Source organism: Daphnia pulicaria, chromosome 6, assembly GCF_021234035.1.
Source record: "Daphnia pulicaria isolate SC F1-1A chromosome 6, SC_F0-13Bv2, whole genome shotgun sequence".
NCBI classification, from domain to species: domain Eukaryota; kingdom Metazoa; phylum Arthropoda; class Branchiopoda; order Diplostraca; family Daphniidae; genus Daphnia; species Daphnia pulicaria.
This window is the reverse complement of record NC_060918.1, coordinates 22,822,509-22,838,814: the sequence shown is the minus strand read 5'-3', so window position 1 is coordinate 22,838,814 and position 16,306 is coordinate 22,822,509. Positions and strand designations below refer to the sequence as shown.

Genomic DNA, 16,306 nt, shown 5'->3' with positions numbered 1-16,306 from the left:
ATATTTCGAATAGAGTTTGGGTAGTAGAGTTCCGTTTGTCCTTCAATCCTCACGGACGACAATATTTCAACTGTCAGTTTTCAAAATAAAGAGGGAAAATAGATTCCATCGCCACCTATAGATGATTTCCATCACTACTCAATGCGCCATCTAACTTGCCAGGTACACAACTTCAATCATAATAAATAACCAATGACTTTACAAAAACGCTTTTGATTCAATGTCTATTGCAATCACGTTTTAGTCACGCATGATCCACAGGCAATAGAGCACTGCTCTGTAGACCTTGTAGGTATTACTTTAGTATATAGTTAAAACGAGGTAGCCATGCTATTTAACGTGGCACCGCTATTGGACGGCAGAAACCAAGCTGGGGTTATTCTAGCCGTTTTCTTGGGTTATTACATCAAGCGACGTTTCTTCACATCCAAAAAGCGCTCTATTAAATGGAAAAACCCCTTTGCTCAAGACTCTAGGTCCCCCTTGACTCCACTGGTTACTGAACAAGAAAAACGTGATGAAATCTTGAAGAAAGGTTGGAGTATAATTCAGTTCTTGATCCGAGTTATTGTTTAATCCATTTGATTTTTCTATTTTTATAGCATTTACTAAACAACTTGCCACTGAACACCAATGGGATGCTATAGTTATTGGAAGTGGCATGGGAGGTAATTTTAGTTCTAATGTTTATAAAGGCCCATGTATGTCATTTCTTGCATTTATTAGGTCTCTCCAGTGCAGCCCTGCTCAGTAAAGCAGGTCTTAAAGTCTTGGTTCTTGAGAAGCATGGCAAATGTGGTGGCGTGAGTAAACACTTAATAAATAGGTAAACACTTAATATATCCCGATTTAATAGGCCTGTCACATCTTCAAAGCAGAAGGCTATGAGTTTGATGTTGGAATTCACTATGTTGGGAATCTTACCCGTCACACCCTTAATAAAACTTTGTTGGATCAAATTAGCGATGGTCAAATCCAGTGGGCTCTACTTGGTAAGGATATTTCTCCCAACTCACTGTGCCTTTTAGAATGTGTTTGATTTAAATTCCTTTTTGTCTCATTACGTTTCAGAAAACAATTTCGACCGTGTGATTGTCGATGCAATGTCTCCAACGCAACGCGAATACAATATTCCGTCCGGTCGTGGTGTCTGGAAAAATCAGCTGATTGAGCAATTTCCCGAAGAGCAAAAAGCCATCGAAACTTTTTTCTCCATGGTCAACAAAGTGACCCGCCAAACCAAAGCCTGGGTTATGGTCAAAGTGATTCCCATCTGGTTGGTCAAATTGATAAGCCTGTTTGGCTTACCGCGTTTTTTGAGCGATTTTTATGCCCTGGGTGGCCGTACACTCAAAGACGTCATTGAGGTTCGAATTAATCTGCGCCTCTTAAGTTGCAATCATATCTCTTTATCATTTTCTTTCTTATCACGCGTAGAGCTTAACCAAGAACAAGGATCTACAGCTTCTGTTCGCCTACAGCTGGGGAACCTATGGCGGTATAATAATTTATTATATAAAAATTAAATATTAAATATAATTGTTATAATTCGATATAATAATTGTTAGAGCCACCGAACCGCAGCAGCTTTGCCCTGCAAGCTCTACTTCACGCTCACTATGAAGACGGTTTGAAATTCAATTACATATAATAGTTGATTCAACCAGATGTGGCAACTTTTGTTTTGATTGCTAGGGGCTACGTATCCGATCGGAGGAGCTTCAGAAATCCCATATCGAATTGTTCCGGTCATTGAACGGGCTGGAGGTCGCGTCCTGATGAAAGCCCCAGTCTCCCAGATTCTCACAGAAGATGGGAGAGTGACGGGTGTTCGAGTGGGCAACAAGGAGAGCTCCGCAGTCGATATCTTCGCCCCCATAGTCATTTCTGATGCAGGTATAGAGTCGAGCCGTAAATGTTTAAGCTAAAGCGCCAGAGGAAAGAGAACGAACGCCATGGCAACCAAAAAAAAGGGGCCACACAACAATTCGAGTCAACGTAATAATCGATTATCGTATTTCCACGTAAGGCCTCCACAACACTCTTATGGACTTGCTTCCGGAAAACATTGCCAAAACGTCTCCCGCCTGGCCTTTAACCAGTGCAATGAAACCAGGAATCGGTTGCTTGAGCGTTTTTATTGGACTTCGGGGTACAGCTGAAGAATTGGGCCTCAAAGCCGAAAATCTCTGGGTCTTTACCGACTCTAGCCTTGAAGATGTAACACCCGATACTTGAATTGAAATGGCTCTGACTATATTCGATGATGTTGGCTCTTTTTAATTCAAATTATAGGGATTTAACAACATTTTCGATGGCAGAACCCTGGATGATGTGCTCTACAAGCCTTATCCAGCATTTTTCGTTGGGTTCCCTTCTGCCAAAGACCCTTCGTGGGAGAGTCGCTATCCAGGTAACTAAGAAAGTTTTTTTAGGGGGATTTGGATAATGACATAATTCTGGCTGATTAGGCCGCAGTACTATCACGGTCGTGTCGTTCGCCCCGTACTCTTGGTTTGCTCAATGGTCGGATTTGAAAGTTAAAAAGAGGGGCGATGAGTACGATTCGCTGAAAAATGCCATCGGTCAACAAATCATCGATCAAATTACTCATCTCTACCCCGACCTGAAGGTGAGTCACCTATCCATTCAGATTTCTATAAATGGTCAAAACAGACACGTCATCTCACATCTTGATATTGTGTGCGTAGAATGCCATCGATTATTTTAGCGTTGGGACTCCAATTACTAATGAGCACTACCTTAACGCCAAAGAAGGTGCCATTTACGGCCTGGAACACGGCGTCGAGCGTTTCAGCCCGAAACAGGCGTCACTGTTGCGCCCCGAAACCGGGATCGAAGGTATACCACACACACACTCAGTACATAGTCGTAATGATGATGATGAACTTGCTAGTAGACGTTGTCGCCATATTATTACGACTGACTCGAGTGCTCATTTCTTTCAACAACCACAAAATAACCTTATACGGTGTCCCATCCATCAATTTTCTACCCTCATCCAGGATTGTTTCTCAGCGGGCAGGACGTGATGTGTTCCGGTTTGGTGTCTGCAATGCTGAGCGGCCTTCTCTGTGCCAGCTCCGTCTTGAAAACTAATCTTTTCAATGACCTCATTCTATTGCACAAGAAAGTGAAGGCCGCCGCCGCCGCCGCCACGGCTCAAAGCCAACGTAGTAAGGAAGACTAAGTACATTTCGCCTTCCGGTTGACTCTTTTGATTCATCATTGTCAATCGTGAATAACAGTGCCATGGTTTTGCAATTTCTTGGCCAGAAAAAAAAAAAAAAAAAAAAAACTAAATCACTTCTGTCCTGTTGCGTCACACCATATAGTCTGTCTCTTGTTTACTCAACATAAGAAATATATGTGTACGAACTTATGATTTTGGTTTCGTTCACACAGCGTGAGTCATTTGAGTATTTATCAGTGTCGACTTATCTCTGATGGGCGACGCTTCGATCGAAACATTTCCTGTGTTAGGGGAGTTTTAAGTTACGCTATTTAATAATGTCCACCTGGTGGTGCCCAAACTTGGAAGGTTTGTAGCAAATTAATATTGTCACGCGCTCCTACAAGTTTGGAATTAATAATTTAAAATATTTATTTAATCGTATTTGTGAAGAAATTTTTCGGACCGGAAATTAATTTTAGTAAACATTTCTGATTTGCAAATTTATTTGAAAAAGTCGGGTGTATCGTATTGAATATATAAAACATTGTTGTGTGGCAAGAATTAATTGGATGAACCATTGGCAATTCAGGTTGTCAATTCAAAATGTGTAGTCAGAATAATAAATAATTGTTACTTAGATAGACGAGCACCGTCCAGCAGGTTAAGCCAGCCACCAGTACGTGAAAGTCAAATACAAATTCGGACGCAAGTCCACTATTTGGTGGTTTATTCGTCTACAAATTAAAGAAATGGTTAATTTGTAATTAATTAATTTTGTTTCTATACAGCCAAAAAGACTTACAGTAGGTGTTGTAGTCGTTGTTGCCTCGGCCGTCGGCGTCGTTAAAATACTCGTCGAATTTTCCTCTTCTTCCGTGGTGTTGAACGTTGTTTCAGTAGTTGATGTAATAGTGTCAGTGCTGTCGCTGGTCACGTCAGAACAACTCGCATCCTAAATCATTTGAAAATAAATAGGTAAAACCTGAACGGAGTAGGAGTCAGTTATAAGACTATATTCACCGTGGATGATAATGTTGTTGGCGGAGTTATTAGCTCGGTAGTAGTAGAGCCTGGATAAATGGATGTAGTTGTCACATTAACAACTTGGACAGGGTTAGCCGCCAGAGTGTTTACCCAAAATACTGTTCCGTTTCTCAGGTAAGTTGTTCTACAATCGATAATTGTAGGTGATCAAAAATAAGAATCAATTTGACTTCTGGTTTTCCAATACCTGAAGGTTACCGATCCGACAAAATATTCCGGCGGTGTCCAGTAAACCGTAACGAACTGCTTGTCCTCACTGGATTTATGCGTGACGGCATTCTTCATCAGTAACGCAATCAAACACAAAAATGAAATTATTGTAAAAAAAACAAAGTAGGGACAACTTATTACAGAATTTGGGATTCCGTTCGAGCAGCTGATGACTTGGCCGTCGCTGGGCTGGAAAAACGAGCCAATCGAGTCATTGTTTGCGTTGGCGTCGTCGTATGCCACCAAAAAAAAGCCTCCAGCGTCAATCGAATCAACCCGAATGATTATAATCAATATCGGTTTGTGGGTTATTTGATAATAACTTAAATTATTTAAATGTATACCTTTGAAAGCCATTTCGTCGCCCAAAGACCTTTGTTTGATGGTAAGCCTCAATTGAACGGCGTCAGCACCGCTATTGGTTATGACTTTCTATTTGCCATTGAAATTTAAACATTTGCGGTCTAGTTATTATATCTTATTGATTTATAACATTACCTTGTCGGTGTAAGTGAAGAAGGGGTGATTTCCGATTTGCGGTGGCACTCCGTGGATGGATTCCATCGGCGAACAACTGCTAATTGGAACGCTATCGGAAAAACCATTCACATTATCGGCGCAATGGATTATCAGCCGGAAAACTATGAGCGCTGCAATAACTGTTGATGATGATGATGAGCAAGTTGCGTATCGACGTTTAGTTATTACTCCTCGGATCCTCATTTTTATTTGAGTTAATGCTGGCCGCAACTCTTCCTATTGGGATCTGAGGATCCTCAGGTGCTACATATGAACATATTGTGTTTTATGAGAGCGGATCCATATGTTACGGCAGAACTCATTTACCTGATTAACCCAGAAAACTATGGTTACCGCTTGATATATCCATCAGGTGATTTCCAGGGCGACTATCGCATGGTATTGAGTTAAAAGTGGCCATCGACCATGTATAATGCATATTATCCGTCCAATTTACGAGCGGCGAGGGTGCGGCTACATGATGAAAGCCAAATTGTGTTTCTCAGCCGGAATCTGTTTGATGATCGGTCGCGAGGTAGTTAAAAAAAAAAGGAAACGAAAATACGATTTGAACGTGGCCGTTTTTATCTCTCGATAGACTCGAAGGTTAGTTTATCAATTATCAGCCTTCGTGTTTGGAAAGGTTAGACCCATCACGTGGCCATATATCAGCACAAGCCCCGTGTCATTCACTCCTATAAAACGTGACTCAACTAGTCGTGGATTTCTAAAAGTATAAATGGCTGATTGGTGCAGACAAATTCTGCGAATGTTTTTCATCTTTTAATTGGACACGCTAATGAAGTTTTTTTCCCCGTGCCAGATGATTACGTAATGTTTCTATCCATAGTAAAAATAGTGCTGGAAGGGCAAAGGTGTATGAACATCAGAAAGTTTCGACATTATTGTTGACCGGTGGTCGAAAAATCAATAATCCACTTTGATGATGCACAGACAGCGTCACCGATAACAAAAAAAGACACCTGACTGAAAGCTACCTTGATTTGTTGACTTTACGATAACGCTATTAGTCAAGCGGCTAGGTATTTATATATAGAAGGAATCTTATCACAAAATATCTCATAGGATGCGCTATTGCGCTTATTCTATACGATTTTTACGCTTTCGTCTTACGTGAAGTCAAAGATGAGACACGTGCAAGACCTTTTTTTTCATAAAAGGTTAAACTGACAAGCAAACTAGGACTGACTCACCACATATGGCAGCTAACACAAATATAATTTAGAAATAACTCGTCAACTGACAATCTGTTGGCGCTATCTGAATTTGCAAGGTTATGGAGTTATATACAAAATGAGAGATACATAAAAATCAGCTAGAGCCAACGTAGTATGGTATAGGTATATATGATACTCTGGTTTTCTCGCACTGCCAAGAGAGTATTAGCATCCAGCAGAGAAGAAAATCAAGCTCAAGCACATTCAGTTGTTGACATGATGTATTGCAAGAACTTGTACACCTGTGCTGTCCTCGGCGCCTTACTCCTGGTGCTGGCGCCCATCCACCGGGTTAAAGGCGAAGAAGAAGGGGCACCCACTGAAGCTTGTGCTACCATGACCCCTGGACATCCATTCGATCCGCAACTTCTCAGCTCGGCTCCGTTCAAGACTGAAATTCCGGCCGGGGTATACTATAATTCATATTACAGCAGTGTCTATTTCAAATGATTGTTTGACTTTTAATCACTCGGTAAATTAAAACAGAACTCGATCCCAATGGGTGACACCGTGAAGATTGAACTACGCGCGCAGAATTCATTAATTCCGTTCAAAGGTAATTATCATATACTGTAATATCCATCCGTAAATTAAATGATTTCATTTAAGTTATTCCCTTCTTTCTGTTGGATCAGGTTTCCTTGTGATGGCATTCGACGTGAAAGATTATACTAAACCCATCGGCACATTTAAACTTCCCAGCGACGGAAAAGTCATCAACTGCCTGCAGGGCGTTGGGGTAAATACGCAAAATTGATATACCCGACTTGATTTAATTAATTAATGTGAAATACACAACTAAAACGCTTCATTTTTGAAAAAAAATCAAAAGAATGCGGCTACGCATAAGTGGAATAACGACAAGAAATTGGTGACAATCGACTGGATCCCGCCCACTTCAAATTACACGGGCACCGCAAAATTCATGTTAGAACTCATTCCTAACTCCTAAGTGTTTTTGGTCTAATAACTCTTTCTTGAAATAGTAAATTTATGTTAATTATGTTATTGTTCGTACATGTAGGACCACTTACGTACACAACATTTCAACATTTTGGGTCAAGACGGAATCGATATCCGTTTCATTTGTGAAGGAAGAAGCAACAACAAAGGTAGGAAAAGAGGTTAATTTTATAGCTCCTATATTATTGTGACATTCTCTTATTTTTTTTTTTCAAAAATAGGCTCCAAGTTCAGCCTCGCAATCGAGCAGTATGTGGGCCGGCCTGATTGCCTTTTCCTTGTTGACCTTATTGATGCGATAAGCTTTTTTCAAAATGTCAAGATACGTACACACCTCAGCCTATATACTTACTCGACTCTGGCTGTTGAATGTTCTAGTTGATACAATTAAAAATGAACCCAGCAATCATTCATGTAATACTTTAAATACTTCAATTTGTGAACGAAAAAATAAAAGCGAGTCCCATCAAAAGCCATCCGTTGAATATGTTCCATTGTGTTCAAACGTTATACCGGCTTATAGCTATATTCAAATTAGCTGTCGCTATAATAACGCTTTTGATAATACGCAATACTAGTAGCTGAAATATCAATAGGAAAACTATACCTCGTCAACACTTTTCAGTTATCGATAACGGCAAGATGAATAGCCGCTTTTCAAACAAGGGGAGGGATGTTATCAATCAGCAGCATTATTATATACTGTACGTAGCGCACGATTGTGATGGCATCATCCGATGACAAGCGCTATTTTTTAAACCCGCCCTACATGAGTAGGCTATAATCGTTTCAATGATTTTAAAATCCGTCAAGTCATTAACTGTAACAGATAAGGTCATTCAAGTTGAAAATGTCCCCTTTTTTCAATCAAGGGTATGTGTTTTAATTATTTCTACCATGAATGGATAATAATTACAGTCACATCACTTTACTTACTGTCCATCTCCCACTTTTCTTGGTTTCGGTTGAATATAAATAGAAAAGAGTATCTCCGATGAAAGACCAGCTCACATCTAGACATCAACATGTTTGACAACAAGAAAGTGACTGCCTTATTCCTGTTAGTTGCGATATCCATCGGCCGGATCGATGCATTTCCGAACGGAGCTCCAAGTTCCGCTTGTACCACCATGAGTCCTGTGCATGGGTACCCCCAATTCCCACCTCAAGTCACTTCATCGCCCTTCCAGACTGAAATTCCGGCCGGGGTAAAAATACGAAACTGTTTGACATTTCCAAGAATAATTCAGTTAGACTGTTCCGCAAGTAATCAAACATATTCGGAATGAAATTTGATAGGAGTACGCCTTGATGGATAAGGCAGTGCGACTGGAATTGCGTTCCCAAAAAGAAAAGTCCAAATTCAAAGGTAAAGAAATAATTGTTCTTTCAAATCATTCACGTCTATAACTGATGGGTATAGGTTTCCTTGTGATGGCCTTTGACAAGAACAATGATGCACAGCCAATCGGGACTTTTCAATTGCCCAGCGACGGCAAATTAATGAACTGCACCGCAGATGCCCTGGTGAGCGATATACATCCAACAGAACCAAATGAAATTATAAATTTAAACATCTGTCAAAAATAATCTTAGAGGACGCCGCTACGCACACATTCAACAATGAAAAACAGTTGGTGACGATTGAGTGGATTCCGCCGCTGAATTATTTGGGTACGGTCGTCTTCAGGTGAGCGTCATTATTCCAGCACACCGTTGAGACGGAATATGCCAATACAAATGTTTTTGTTTTATTTCACGCGTGCAGGACCACATACGTACAAAACGTTTCCACATTTTGGGTCAAGACGGAATCGATTCCCGTTTCTTCTGTGGCGGATATTCCGACAGCCAATCCCAGCCAGCCATCGGTGGCAGTGACACAACCAACGGTATAAGAACTTGAATAATTATGTTTGTTTGTTTTCTTTAGCACCATCATATCAGCCGAATTCACATCGTATAAAATCGATTTTTGGTTTTTTTTTTGTGTCGCCGTCATTATTATTGTTATATATTCTGCTGGGTGGATAATAGGTGGCCAACACCCCCAATTCCGCCCCCCCCCCCATCCATCGACCGGCAGTTTCATGTGGGCTGGTCTGATGGCCGCTGCTACCTCGTTATTACTTATCCCTTCCAGACAATTTCAACTGTTGGTTTGATGGCATCACCAGGTGCGGACAGCACACGACTGGGCGTGAATTCCAATCGTTCGCGGTATTTTTTATTCACGCAACCATGACAAATTTCAAAGTTAGCCAAAAGAATGTATTAGCATTTAGCAATGGAATAATAAACATAATATAGCATACCTGAAATTATATACGTTTGTGTGTGGTTGATACTCGACACCCAATTTCTCCTGCGGTGACAATAACGGGATATCCTATCAGATTTTTGTCAATTCTGTTTTCCTTGAAGATATAAAATTTCGGGGTCTCTGCGGTTTAAAACAATATTACGTCCGAAAGCTATGCAATTGTCGAATCCAGGTATTTTTGGCAGCCTGGAAATACACCATATGCAATAGCGGTACTATATATTCACGGTCGTTCGTGAACCACTAATAGACGCAATCACTACAGGACACGTAATAATATCACCCATATGACTTTATGCCGCCTGTATCCAAGAAGTTGGTCTAGCAAGTGAACTGACACTGCGCCATTTCTATTATCGCTTCCTTGTATACCTGCAGTGATACTTTTCTACATTTGCTGGTGTCTGTGTACGCATGAAGAATAAACGAAAAAAACAAATCTGGTTTCTTTTGAATCAAAGTCAGCACGCCCACAACAAAGTTAAAAGTCAAACCAAACCTCTCGGCAGTATAGGGCTACTAATACCGTAATACGACTTTAAAGACCCCCGAAAACTAAAAAAGCGAAAATTTCGGAAATTGGATATTTTGCTATTCGTTTGAAACTTTGAACCAACCCAGAAAATTCACTTTCCGACATTCAGAAAAAGAAGAGCTGAAAGTCTAAACATAACCAGGTAAATGCACTTTGACTCTCATTTTTTGTACGCTTACATAAAACAATCTTGCATAAGGGACTTCCCATCTTTCCCATCAACTATAATCCAACTGCTGCTGCGTTATCTGGTGCGCTTGTGAAACTATCCTTATGACCAACATGGCAGCAATTGACTACATATACAGCTCGCGCGTACCATTCTTTCGTACCCTGGGTTCACATTTGTTATAACTACACGAACAGAATAGGCGACGGAAGAAAGACCTACTGCCCGCATAATATTCAGTCTTCAACATGTCGTACACCAAGAACGTTCACACCTGCCGCGCTGCTGTCGTCGCCGCTTTTCTGTTGGCTGTGGCATCCATCGGCCGGATCGATGGATCACCCACTGGAGCGCCACCACAAGCCTGTGCCACCATGACCCCCGGACATGGTTTCGATGCGCAACCCACCAGCTCATCTCCTTTCAAAACTGAAATTCCGGCCGGGGTAAATTCCAAAATGATTTTCAATTCGATTTGAGACAAAATGATTGTGTTGATTATTGACATATTTAACGGAATCCGATGATTGCAAATTCATTTTGGTATAGGAAAATATGTTGATGGACGAGATTGTGCGACTGGAACTTCGCAATAGTGTCCCTAACGGATTATTGTCGTTCAAAGGTGAGTCTCACAAGTTGGTAAAATTTCGTATCTAAAATGCGTCTGTCCACTTTGGAGGAAGCACTTGAAAATGATTGAATGTTGAATTTGCAATATCCAGGCTACCTCGTAATGGCATTCGACAAGAACAATGCCACCCAACCCATCGGCACCTTCAAACTGCCCAGTAACGGACAGCTGATAGATTGCATTGGTGGTGTGGGGGTAAGTCGAATTTTTATAGGAAAGAGTGTGGTAATTTTTAAAGTAATCGCGTAGCTGATCAGATGTATGTATGTATATTCTGTTCTTAATTTTTGAAAATTTCATTTTTTTTTTTATTATAATAAAAGAATGCTGCTACGCACACATCTAATAGTGACAAGCAACTGGCAACAGTCGACTGGGTCCCTCCTAAAAACTTCGTTGGCACAGTTATTTTCAGGTAATAAATTCATCACTTTTTATTTGTCCGAATTTACAGAAAAAACGAGAAGAAGCCATTAATTGTGAAGAATTTCTTTTGCTTCTCCCGAAATTGATTTTTTAATTGTATAATTAATTGTACATCAGGACAACCTTCGTACAGAATGTGGCGACATATTGGGTCAAGACGGAATCCATCGCCGTCAACTTCGAGATGATGACAGAACCAACGCAACCAACGCAACCAACGCAACCAACGCAACCAACGCAAACAACGCAAACAACGCAAACAACGCAACCAACGCAAACAACGCAAACAACGCAAACAACGCAACCAACAGTACGAACCCACATTTCTTTTCTTTTGACTTATTTAACTTTATAGATTTTATTACCTATGGATTTTTTCATTTTTGCGTCGTCATTATATTTGGACTGATTATATAACAGGTTGCTCCAACCGTGCCGAGTTCGGCCTCCCAGCCGGCCGTTATGTGGGCCGCTTTGGCATCAGTTGCCTCGTTGCTGGCCTTTGTCACGCTTTAACGATAAGCTCGTCACATCACGCGGTGCTGGCGATATGGTATATCATAAAGCATATGACTTGAAATGAGTTCATGAATTTTTCTATCTAGCTGATTTATAATAGACTAAATGGTACACGGACACTCGGTTATATATGTTGTTTCTGCTGTACTCTGGTATCATTTCCGTTTTCACTGAAAATAAAAAACCCCAAAAAATATACGTCTATAAAACACCCATATAAAACGTTGCAATGTTTTTAACAGCGTTTGGAAATTGGGTTGCGCAATTGGGAAAACTATAACGAGCACAAAGATTATATGACGTAATCTATGTGAGGTACACCCAAAAGAGGGCGCTAGCAAAGTGTTTTTGAAAAAAATGATAAAATATTTGTCTCACGCGTGAGAAAAGAAAAGGTAAAAATGTTGGGGATGATTACTGTGATTAGGTTATGGGTGACTGCATTTTCTTATTTTTCTATAGAGTATCGACCGGCGCTCGGTAAAATGTGATTGACAACTATAATGAGGAATATTAATTTCGTTGTCGATCCTGATGTATGAACGGGCTTGACGCCTTTTTCCGGGTCCGGGGATTTTGTCGGAGAATTCGAGACAAATTTGACAATTACGATTTGACATGTGCAAATGAGTGGTATTTTTTATTTGCGTACGCGATTCTTCGATCGATCCCAAATCATAGTTGATGTTGGTAATAAGAAATCCAGAAACAATCTTATGTGATTAAAAGGAAAATTGTCCTACAATGATGGTCGATGACGTAACTTTGACTTCGTTTCGCTAATTTTGAACAGCAAAAATAAATTACTTAACTTCTCAATAATTTGATAGAAATTCACGCACGGAGGAAAACTTCCGAGAATAAATTAGCAACGGAGAACAAATATTTATAGCAATCAATTTCACGGAGAAATAAATTAACAATTAATTTGTTATAACAAAATTATTGTCACGTTATTGTTTCTAGTGAATCCAGAACAATCTGCCTCGTCATCATTCAGATCAAATAATACGCTGACAGAAAAATCAGCTTATAAGAGTTATGACGTCTATGCTGTGGTAAAGCATCAAACGAATAATATTGTTTTCGAGCTTTGCTAGTTGGTTTCGATCCCGATAATTGTTGCTACAGGGCTTTATTTGTTCAGTAAACTGTTTTCCTATGCTGCCGGTCAAAGTGTAAACGAAAGGCAACAACATGCTACCTGGGTTATTGCCCAATAATCATCCTAATGAAATTTATTCGGATAGAAAAGGAAAGAGGGGGGGGGGAGATCACGTAAGCGTCTAGCCAACCGAACTGCTCTCCGTCCGATATCGCCAGCGTTTAATGCGCACGGCACTACCGACCGTTGGTTACATGGACGCGATCAAGGATCACGCTGCGCACGGCACTTCCCCGACACTCACGAAACGCTCGTTTCCAACCCTCGGATTTCTCCGTCGTCCCGGCAATTTGAAATAGTTGGCGCCAAAGAAAACAGGAAATTGAAAGAAAATCGAAGACGATCAAGCGCTTCAATTGAATGAATCGAGATTTTTATTGGCAGCCAATCACGATAGAATTAGCATATTATGCTGTGATCCGAACGTTCCTTGTCACGGTGACGTTGGGTGTCTAGTTTTGCGCACAGCACGACCGTTTTTTGTGCGCACGGCACGTCTGAAGACGTGACTATCCTCCCGAGTCAGGACAGGTATAAGAAAAATGAGATAGTACACGATAGAAAGGGTGGCAAGAGCGTTCGGCGGGTGGTGAACGGCTCCGGTGATCGGGATATAGGTTTAGCCCGGCGAGGGGGAATATTTGCTGATGGGAAAGTGAACCTTTCAACTTGATTATTCCACACAAGTTATTTGAAATCTCCCAGCTCAATAAAGCAAAGGAAAATAGAATAGAATTTTCAGCAGGGTGGGCCAGGCTATTATTTCCATTGTACTAAAAAGTTCTTCCGGCCATGTTCGCGAGGCTTTTTCTTCAAATTGTCGTTTTAATATCACCACTGACAATCTTAAAGACAATCAGATACAAAAAGGGAAATTCCGTGTTGAAGAGCGACGACACATTTTTGTTTGAATTGATGCATTCATGTTGAGGTGTCATACTTTAGCAGGCAGCAGTCGTCGATCTTGTTGCCGGTTTATGGTTAAATAAGAGAACCAAGGATCAATCAGAGTCTCATATTAGTCCGAGTATACATGGCACATCTATAGTTTGGCCACTAGATTTTGGTTGCCTATTTAAGACAACTTCTATTAATGGGATCCTGTTTAATACGAATCTTTCGGTATGAATTAAAACATTAAATTATGACATCAAATTATCGTATAGGAAAATCTCATCATGTCCTTTCTATAGATGGACCGTAAGACTAAGAAATCAAGACAACCTTATAATGCCAATATGGAGGCGGCTGTTTGATCCTTGTCTCTTTGGACCGGATACATGGACCGTCAACTGGATCGCGGACTGCTTCCTGCCAAAGTATGCGGCGTCTCAAAAGGAATGTGGGAATTGCTAAACAAAAGTTTTTCTAATTCTTGGAAATCGACTGGAAGGTATCAAAATAACAAACTGATTTTTAATATTATTGTTTTTAGTTTTAATTCCGATTAATCAAAGAATGATTTTTTTATGGAAGGATCATCGAGCTAGGATCTTATGTATTAGTTACCCGTAATACATTTCCCCATCAAATCCTAAAGTTATCTCGCTATATACGCTTTTTGAGAAAGAAATTAGACGACACACATGAACAAGGACATTTTTCAAACGGATTCGGATGCCAAAGTCCGTCACGTTCAGCATCACCCAACATCCAAGCAGGGGTGGTTAGCATAGCAGCCCGCGCTTAACAAACCTTTTTTCACGTAGATGAGACCCTGACGACGACTCTATTATGGCATCACTTATTGGCTTGAGATTGTATAAATACTCCGGGTTACACCGATTTGGGTGATCAGTACGTCCCAATACATTCAGTCTGCAACATGTCTTCTCTCAATGCCACCCTTAGCGCTATCGTCGTCGGTGCCCTGTGGATTTTGATTTTGGCGCCAGTCGATCAGATCCATGGAACACCAACGGGGGCTCCTATTGCTGCCTGCGAATCCATGACTCCAGGGCATGGATACGACGCCCAAAATTCGGCATCCCCCTTCAAAACGGAAATTCCGACTGGGGTAAAACACAATTAGGATTTTGCAGAGGGAACATTTGAGGTTTGATTCAAAAATATTTTTGGCCATTGGGATTTTTAAGGAGACCGCCTTCATGGACGACCCCGTCCATCTGGAACTTCGCAGTCTCTCATCCGGAACTTATTTCAAAGGCAATTAACAAAGCAGGAATAAATGTTTGTTCATTTTATGATGGTGCTAACTTTTTCCCGTTTGAATGATATTAGGGTTCCTTATTATGGCGTTCGACAAGGACGACACTTCGGCCACTCCTAAACCCATCGGCACTTTTAAATTGATCGAAGGCAGCGATGGCCAACTCATGGATTGTTCCGGCAAAGTATCGGTAATGCGGACAATTTTTTAAATTTACTAAACGACACGCCTAAATGTATTAGAATGAATTAATTGAATTTCTGTTATGTGTCACACACAGACCGCTGTTACACACACCAACAATGTCGTGAAGAATTTGGTGAGGATCGACTGGCAACCACCCAAGTATTACATGGGTACAGCCATCTTCAGGTAAGATTTGTCCATTTCCATTTAAGATGATTGGATTATACTAATAACCGATAATATTGTTACGTGTAATGCAGGACCACCTTCGTCCAAGACGTTTCCACCTTTTGGGTCAAGACGGAGTCGATTTCTGTCACTTTTGTGATGCCCGACGGGAGCACCCACGATCCCATGAAAGCCGCTAACGTTTGATTTCTCTTGCTGAAATAATCGTCCATCGAACACTAATAATTGAATTGCAATATCACGCATGGGCAGATGGAGTTAATGGAATGATAGAATATACACACCAGCAATAGTTTGGCAAAACAAAAAAAGCAATTCATTCTTTTTTAATAATGATGCATAATAATAAACTAAATTACGGTTATTTGCGTTCTGAAAAATGATAACATAAAATCTAGAGAAATAACTAGACACTCGGGAAAATCCCTATAAAACCCATAAACTATTTGATTAAATAAGGAGACAAATAAAAATGAGCTCCAAAAATATGAAAAGTTCTGAAACATTTCAATTTCTACTTTACGACTATGAATTGCATGCCAAAATATGATGGCGTGTTTATGTAATGAGGATAATTATATATAGAAGGTAGTCCTAATATCGCTTCATAAATATGTTTTTCCCATCAATGACCATACAGATAAATTAATAAAATACGTGACTTGTATGCTTCAAGCAAACAATCAGACGTTTATTGCACAACATTTGAGAGTAAATAGCTTGGACGATGTGAAGAAAAGACGTCAAAGTCCATTGCGCCCATCATGGCTTTCACACCGGTAATGTCAAAAGGGCGACCAGTCCGTATAGCAAGCTTAGC

The 16,306-nt window shown here is 40.4% G+C and overlaps 5 protein-coding genes across 7 annotated transcripts; 4 read left to right on the top strand and 1 right to left on the bottom strand.

Moving 5' to 3' along the window:
* Nucleotides 1-199: 199 nt before the first annotated feature.
* On the top strand, nt 200-3,403 carry LOC124342643 (all-trans-retinol 13,14-reductase-like). The gene is made up of 13 exons (XM_046795709.1): nt 200-535; nt 603-668; nt 727-803; nt 857-992; nt 1,072-1,367; nt 1,438-1,498; nt 1,569-1,628; nt 1,696-1,896; nt 2,030-2,220; nt 2,296-2,413; nt 2,472-2,632; nt 2,712-2,862; nt 3,027-3,403. The coding sequence occupies exons 1-13, from the start codon at nt 328-330 to the stop codon at nt 3,209-3,211; spliced, it is 1,911 nt and encodes a 636-aa protein (XP_046651665.1). The 5' UTR covers nt 200-327; the 3' UTR covers nt 3,212-3,403.
* A 223-nt stretch (nt 3,404-3,626) lies between these two features.
* On the bottom strand, nt 3,627-5,438 carry LOC124342787 (putative defense protein Hdd11). Its single transcript, XM_046795948.1, has 8 exons — nt 5,297-5,438; nt 4,949-5,233; nt 4,795-4,882; nt 4,592-4,704; nt 4,428-4,519; nt 4,217-4,364; nt 3,999-4,148; nt 3,627-3,930 (listed from the first exon to the last, which is right to left on the bottom strand). Exons 2-8 carry the CDS (start codon nt 5,171-5,173, stop codon nt 3,808-3,810), a joined length of 939 nt encoding a protein of 312 aa, XP_046651904.1. The 5' UTR covers nt 5,174-5,233; nt 5,297-5,438; the 3' UTR covers nt 3,627-3,807.
* Nucleotides 5,439-6,321: 883 nt separating this feature from the next.
* On the top strand, nt 6,322-9,491 carry LOC124342830 (putative defense protein Hdd11). 2 transcript variants are annotated; one of them, XM_046796014.1, is made up of 7 exons: nt 6,322-6,615; nt 6,694-6,763; nt 6,843-6,946; nt 7,040-7,134; nt 7,232-7,258; nt 8,966-9,062; nt 9,208-9,491. In XM_046796014.1, exons 1-7 carry the CDS (start codon nt 6,337-6,339, stop codon nt 9,274-9,276), a joined length of 741 nt encoding a protein of 246 aa, XP_046651970.1. In that variant the 5' UTR covers nt 6,322-6,336; the 3' UTR covers nt 9,277-9,491. The 2 variants fall into 2 exon arrangements, with proteins under 2 accessions (XP_046651970.1, XP_046651971.1); XM_046796015.1 differs by lacking the exons at nt 6,322-6,615; nt 6,694-6,763; nt 6,843-6,946; nt 7,040-7,134; nt 7,232-7,258 and adding exons at nt 8,159-8,378; nt 8,470-8,539; nt 8,594-8,697; nt 8,769-8,860 and having other exon boundaries at nt 8,939-9,062.
* Nucleotides 9,492-10,348: 857 nt separating this feature from the next.
* On the top strand, nt 10,349-11,972 carry LOC124342843 (putative defense protein 3). The gene is made up of 6 exons (XM_046796030.1): nt 10,349-10,643; nt 10,747-10,822; nt 10,923-11,023; nt 11,152-11,246; nt 11,375-11,458; nt 11,677-11,972. Exons 1-6 carry the CDS (start codon nt 10,446-10,448, stop codon nt 11,771-11,773), a joined length of 651 nt encoding a protein of 216 aa, XP_046651986.1. The 5' UTR covers nt 10,349-10,445; the 3' UTR covers nt 11,774-11,972.
* A 2,461-nt stretch (nt 11,973-14,433) lies between these two features.
* Nucleotides 14,434-15,850, top strand: LOC124342859 (putative defense protein 3). 2 transcript variants are annotated; one of them, XR_006918928.1, is made up of 6 exons: nt 14,434-14,958; nt 15,038-15,107; nt 15,183-15,301; nt 15,392-15,483; nt 15,558-15,730; nt 15,763-15,850. XR_006918928.1 is itself a non-coding variant. In XM_046796052.1 (5 exons), exons 1-5 carry the CDS (start codon nt 14,767-14,769, stop codon nt 15,670-15,672), a joined length of 588 nt encoding a protein of 195 aa, XP_046652008.1. In that variant the 5' UTR covers nt 14,435-14,766; the 3' UTR covers nt 15,673-15,850. The 2 variants fall into 2 exon arrangements, 1 of the variants encoding a protein (XP_046652008.1); XM_046796052.1 differs by having other exon boundaries at nt 14,435-14,958; nt 15,558-15,850.
* Nucleotides 15,851-16,306: the final 456 nt, after the last annotated feature.

Bases quoted from the DNA above. Each gene is read 5' to 3' on its own strand.
- LOC124342643 (XM_046795709.1), top strand. From the start codon at position 328: ATGCTATTTAACGTGGCACCGCTATTGGACGGCAGAAACCAAGCTGGG. The intron at 1,629-1,695 runs GTTTGAAATTCA...TTTGATTGCTAG, and splicing joins TCACGCTCACTATGAAGACG to GGGCTACGTATCCGATCGGA. The intron at 2,221-2,295 runs GTAACACCCGAT...TTCAAATTATAG, and splicing joins CCGACTCTAGCCTTGAAGAT to GGATTTAACAACATTTTCGA.
- LOC124342830 (XM_046796014.1), top strand. From the start codon at position 6,337: ATGATACTCTGGTTTTCTCGCACTGCCAAGAGAGTATTAGCATCCAGC. The intron at 6,764-6,842 runs GTAATTATCATA...CTGTTGGATCAG, and splicing joins TTCATTAATTCCGTTCAAAG to GTTTCCTTGTGATGGCATTC. The intron at 6,947-7,039 runs GTAAATACGCAA...AAAAATCAAAAG, and splicing joins ACTGCCTGCAGGGCGTTGGG to AATGCGGCTACGCATAAGTG.
- LOC124342787 (XM_046795948.1), bottom strand. From the start codon at position 5,173: ATGAGGATCCGAGGAGTAATAACTAAACGTCGATACGCAACTTGCTCA. The intron at 4,883-4,948 runs GTAATGTTATAA...AATGGCAAATAG, and splicing joins TCTTCACTTACACCGACAAG to AAAGTCATAACCAATAGCGG. The intron at 4,365-4,427 runs GTATTGGAAAAC...TATCGATTGTAG, and splicing joins GTCGGATCGGTAACCTTCAG to AACAACTTACCTGAGAAACG.
- LOC124342843 (XM_046796030.1), top strand. From the start codon at position 10,446: ATGTCGTACACCAAGAACGTTCACACCTGCCGCGCTGCTGTCGTCGCC. The intron at 10,644-10,746 runs GTAAATTCCAAA...ATTTTGGTATAG, and splicing joins AAACTGAAATTCCGGCCGGG to GAAAATATGTTGATGGACGA. The intron at 11,459-11,676 runs GCAACCAACGCA...GATTATATAACA, and splicing joins GAGATGATGACAGAACCAAC to GGTTGCTCCAACCGTGCCGA.
- LOC124342859 (XM_046796052.1), top strand. From the start codon at position 14,767: ATGTCTTCTCTCAATGCCACCCTTAGCGCTATCGTCGTCGGTGCCCTG. The intron at 15,108-15,182 runs GCAATTAACAAA...GAATGATATTAG, and splicing joins ATCCGGAACTTATTTCAAAG to GGTTCCTTATTATGGCGTTC. The intron at 15,302-15,391 runs GTAATGCGGACA...TGTCACACACAG, and splicing joins ATTGTTCCGGCAAAGTATCG to ACCGCTGTTACACACACCAA.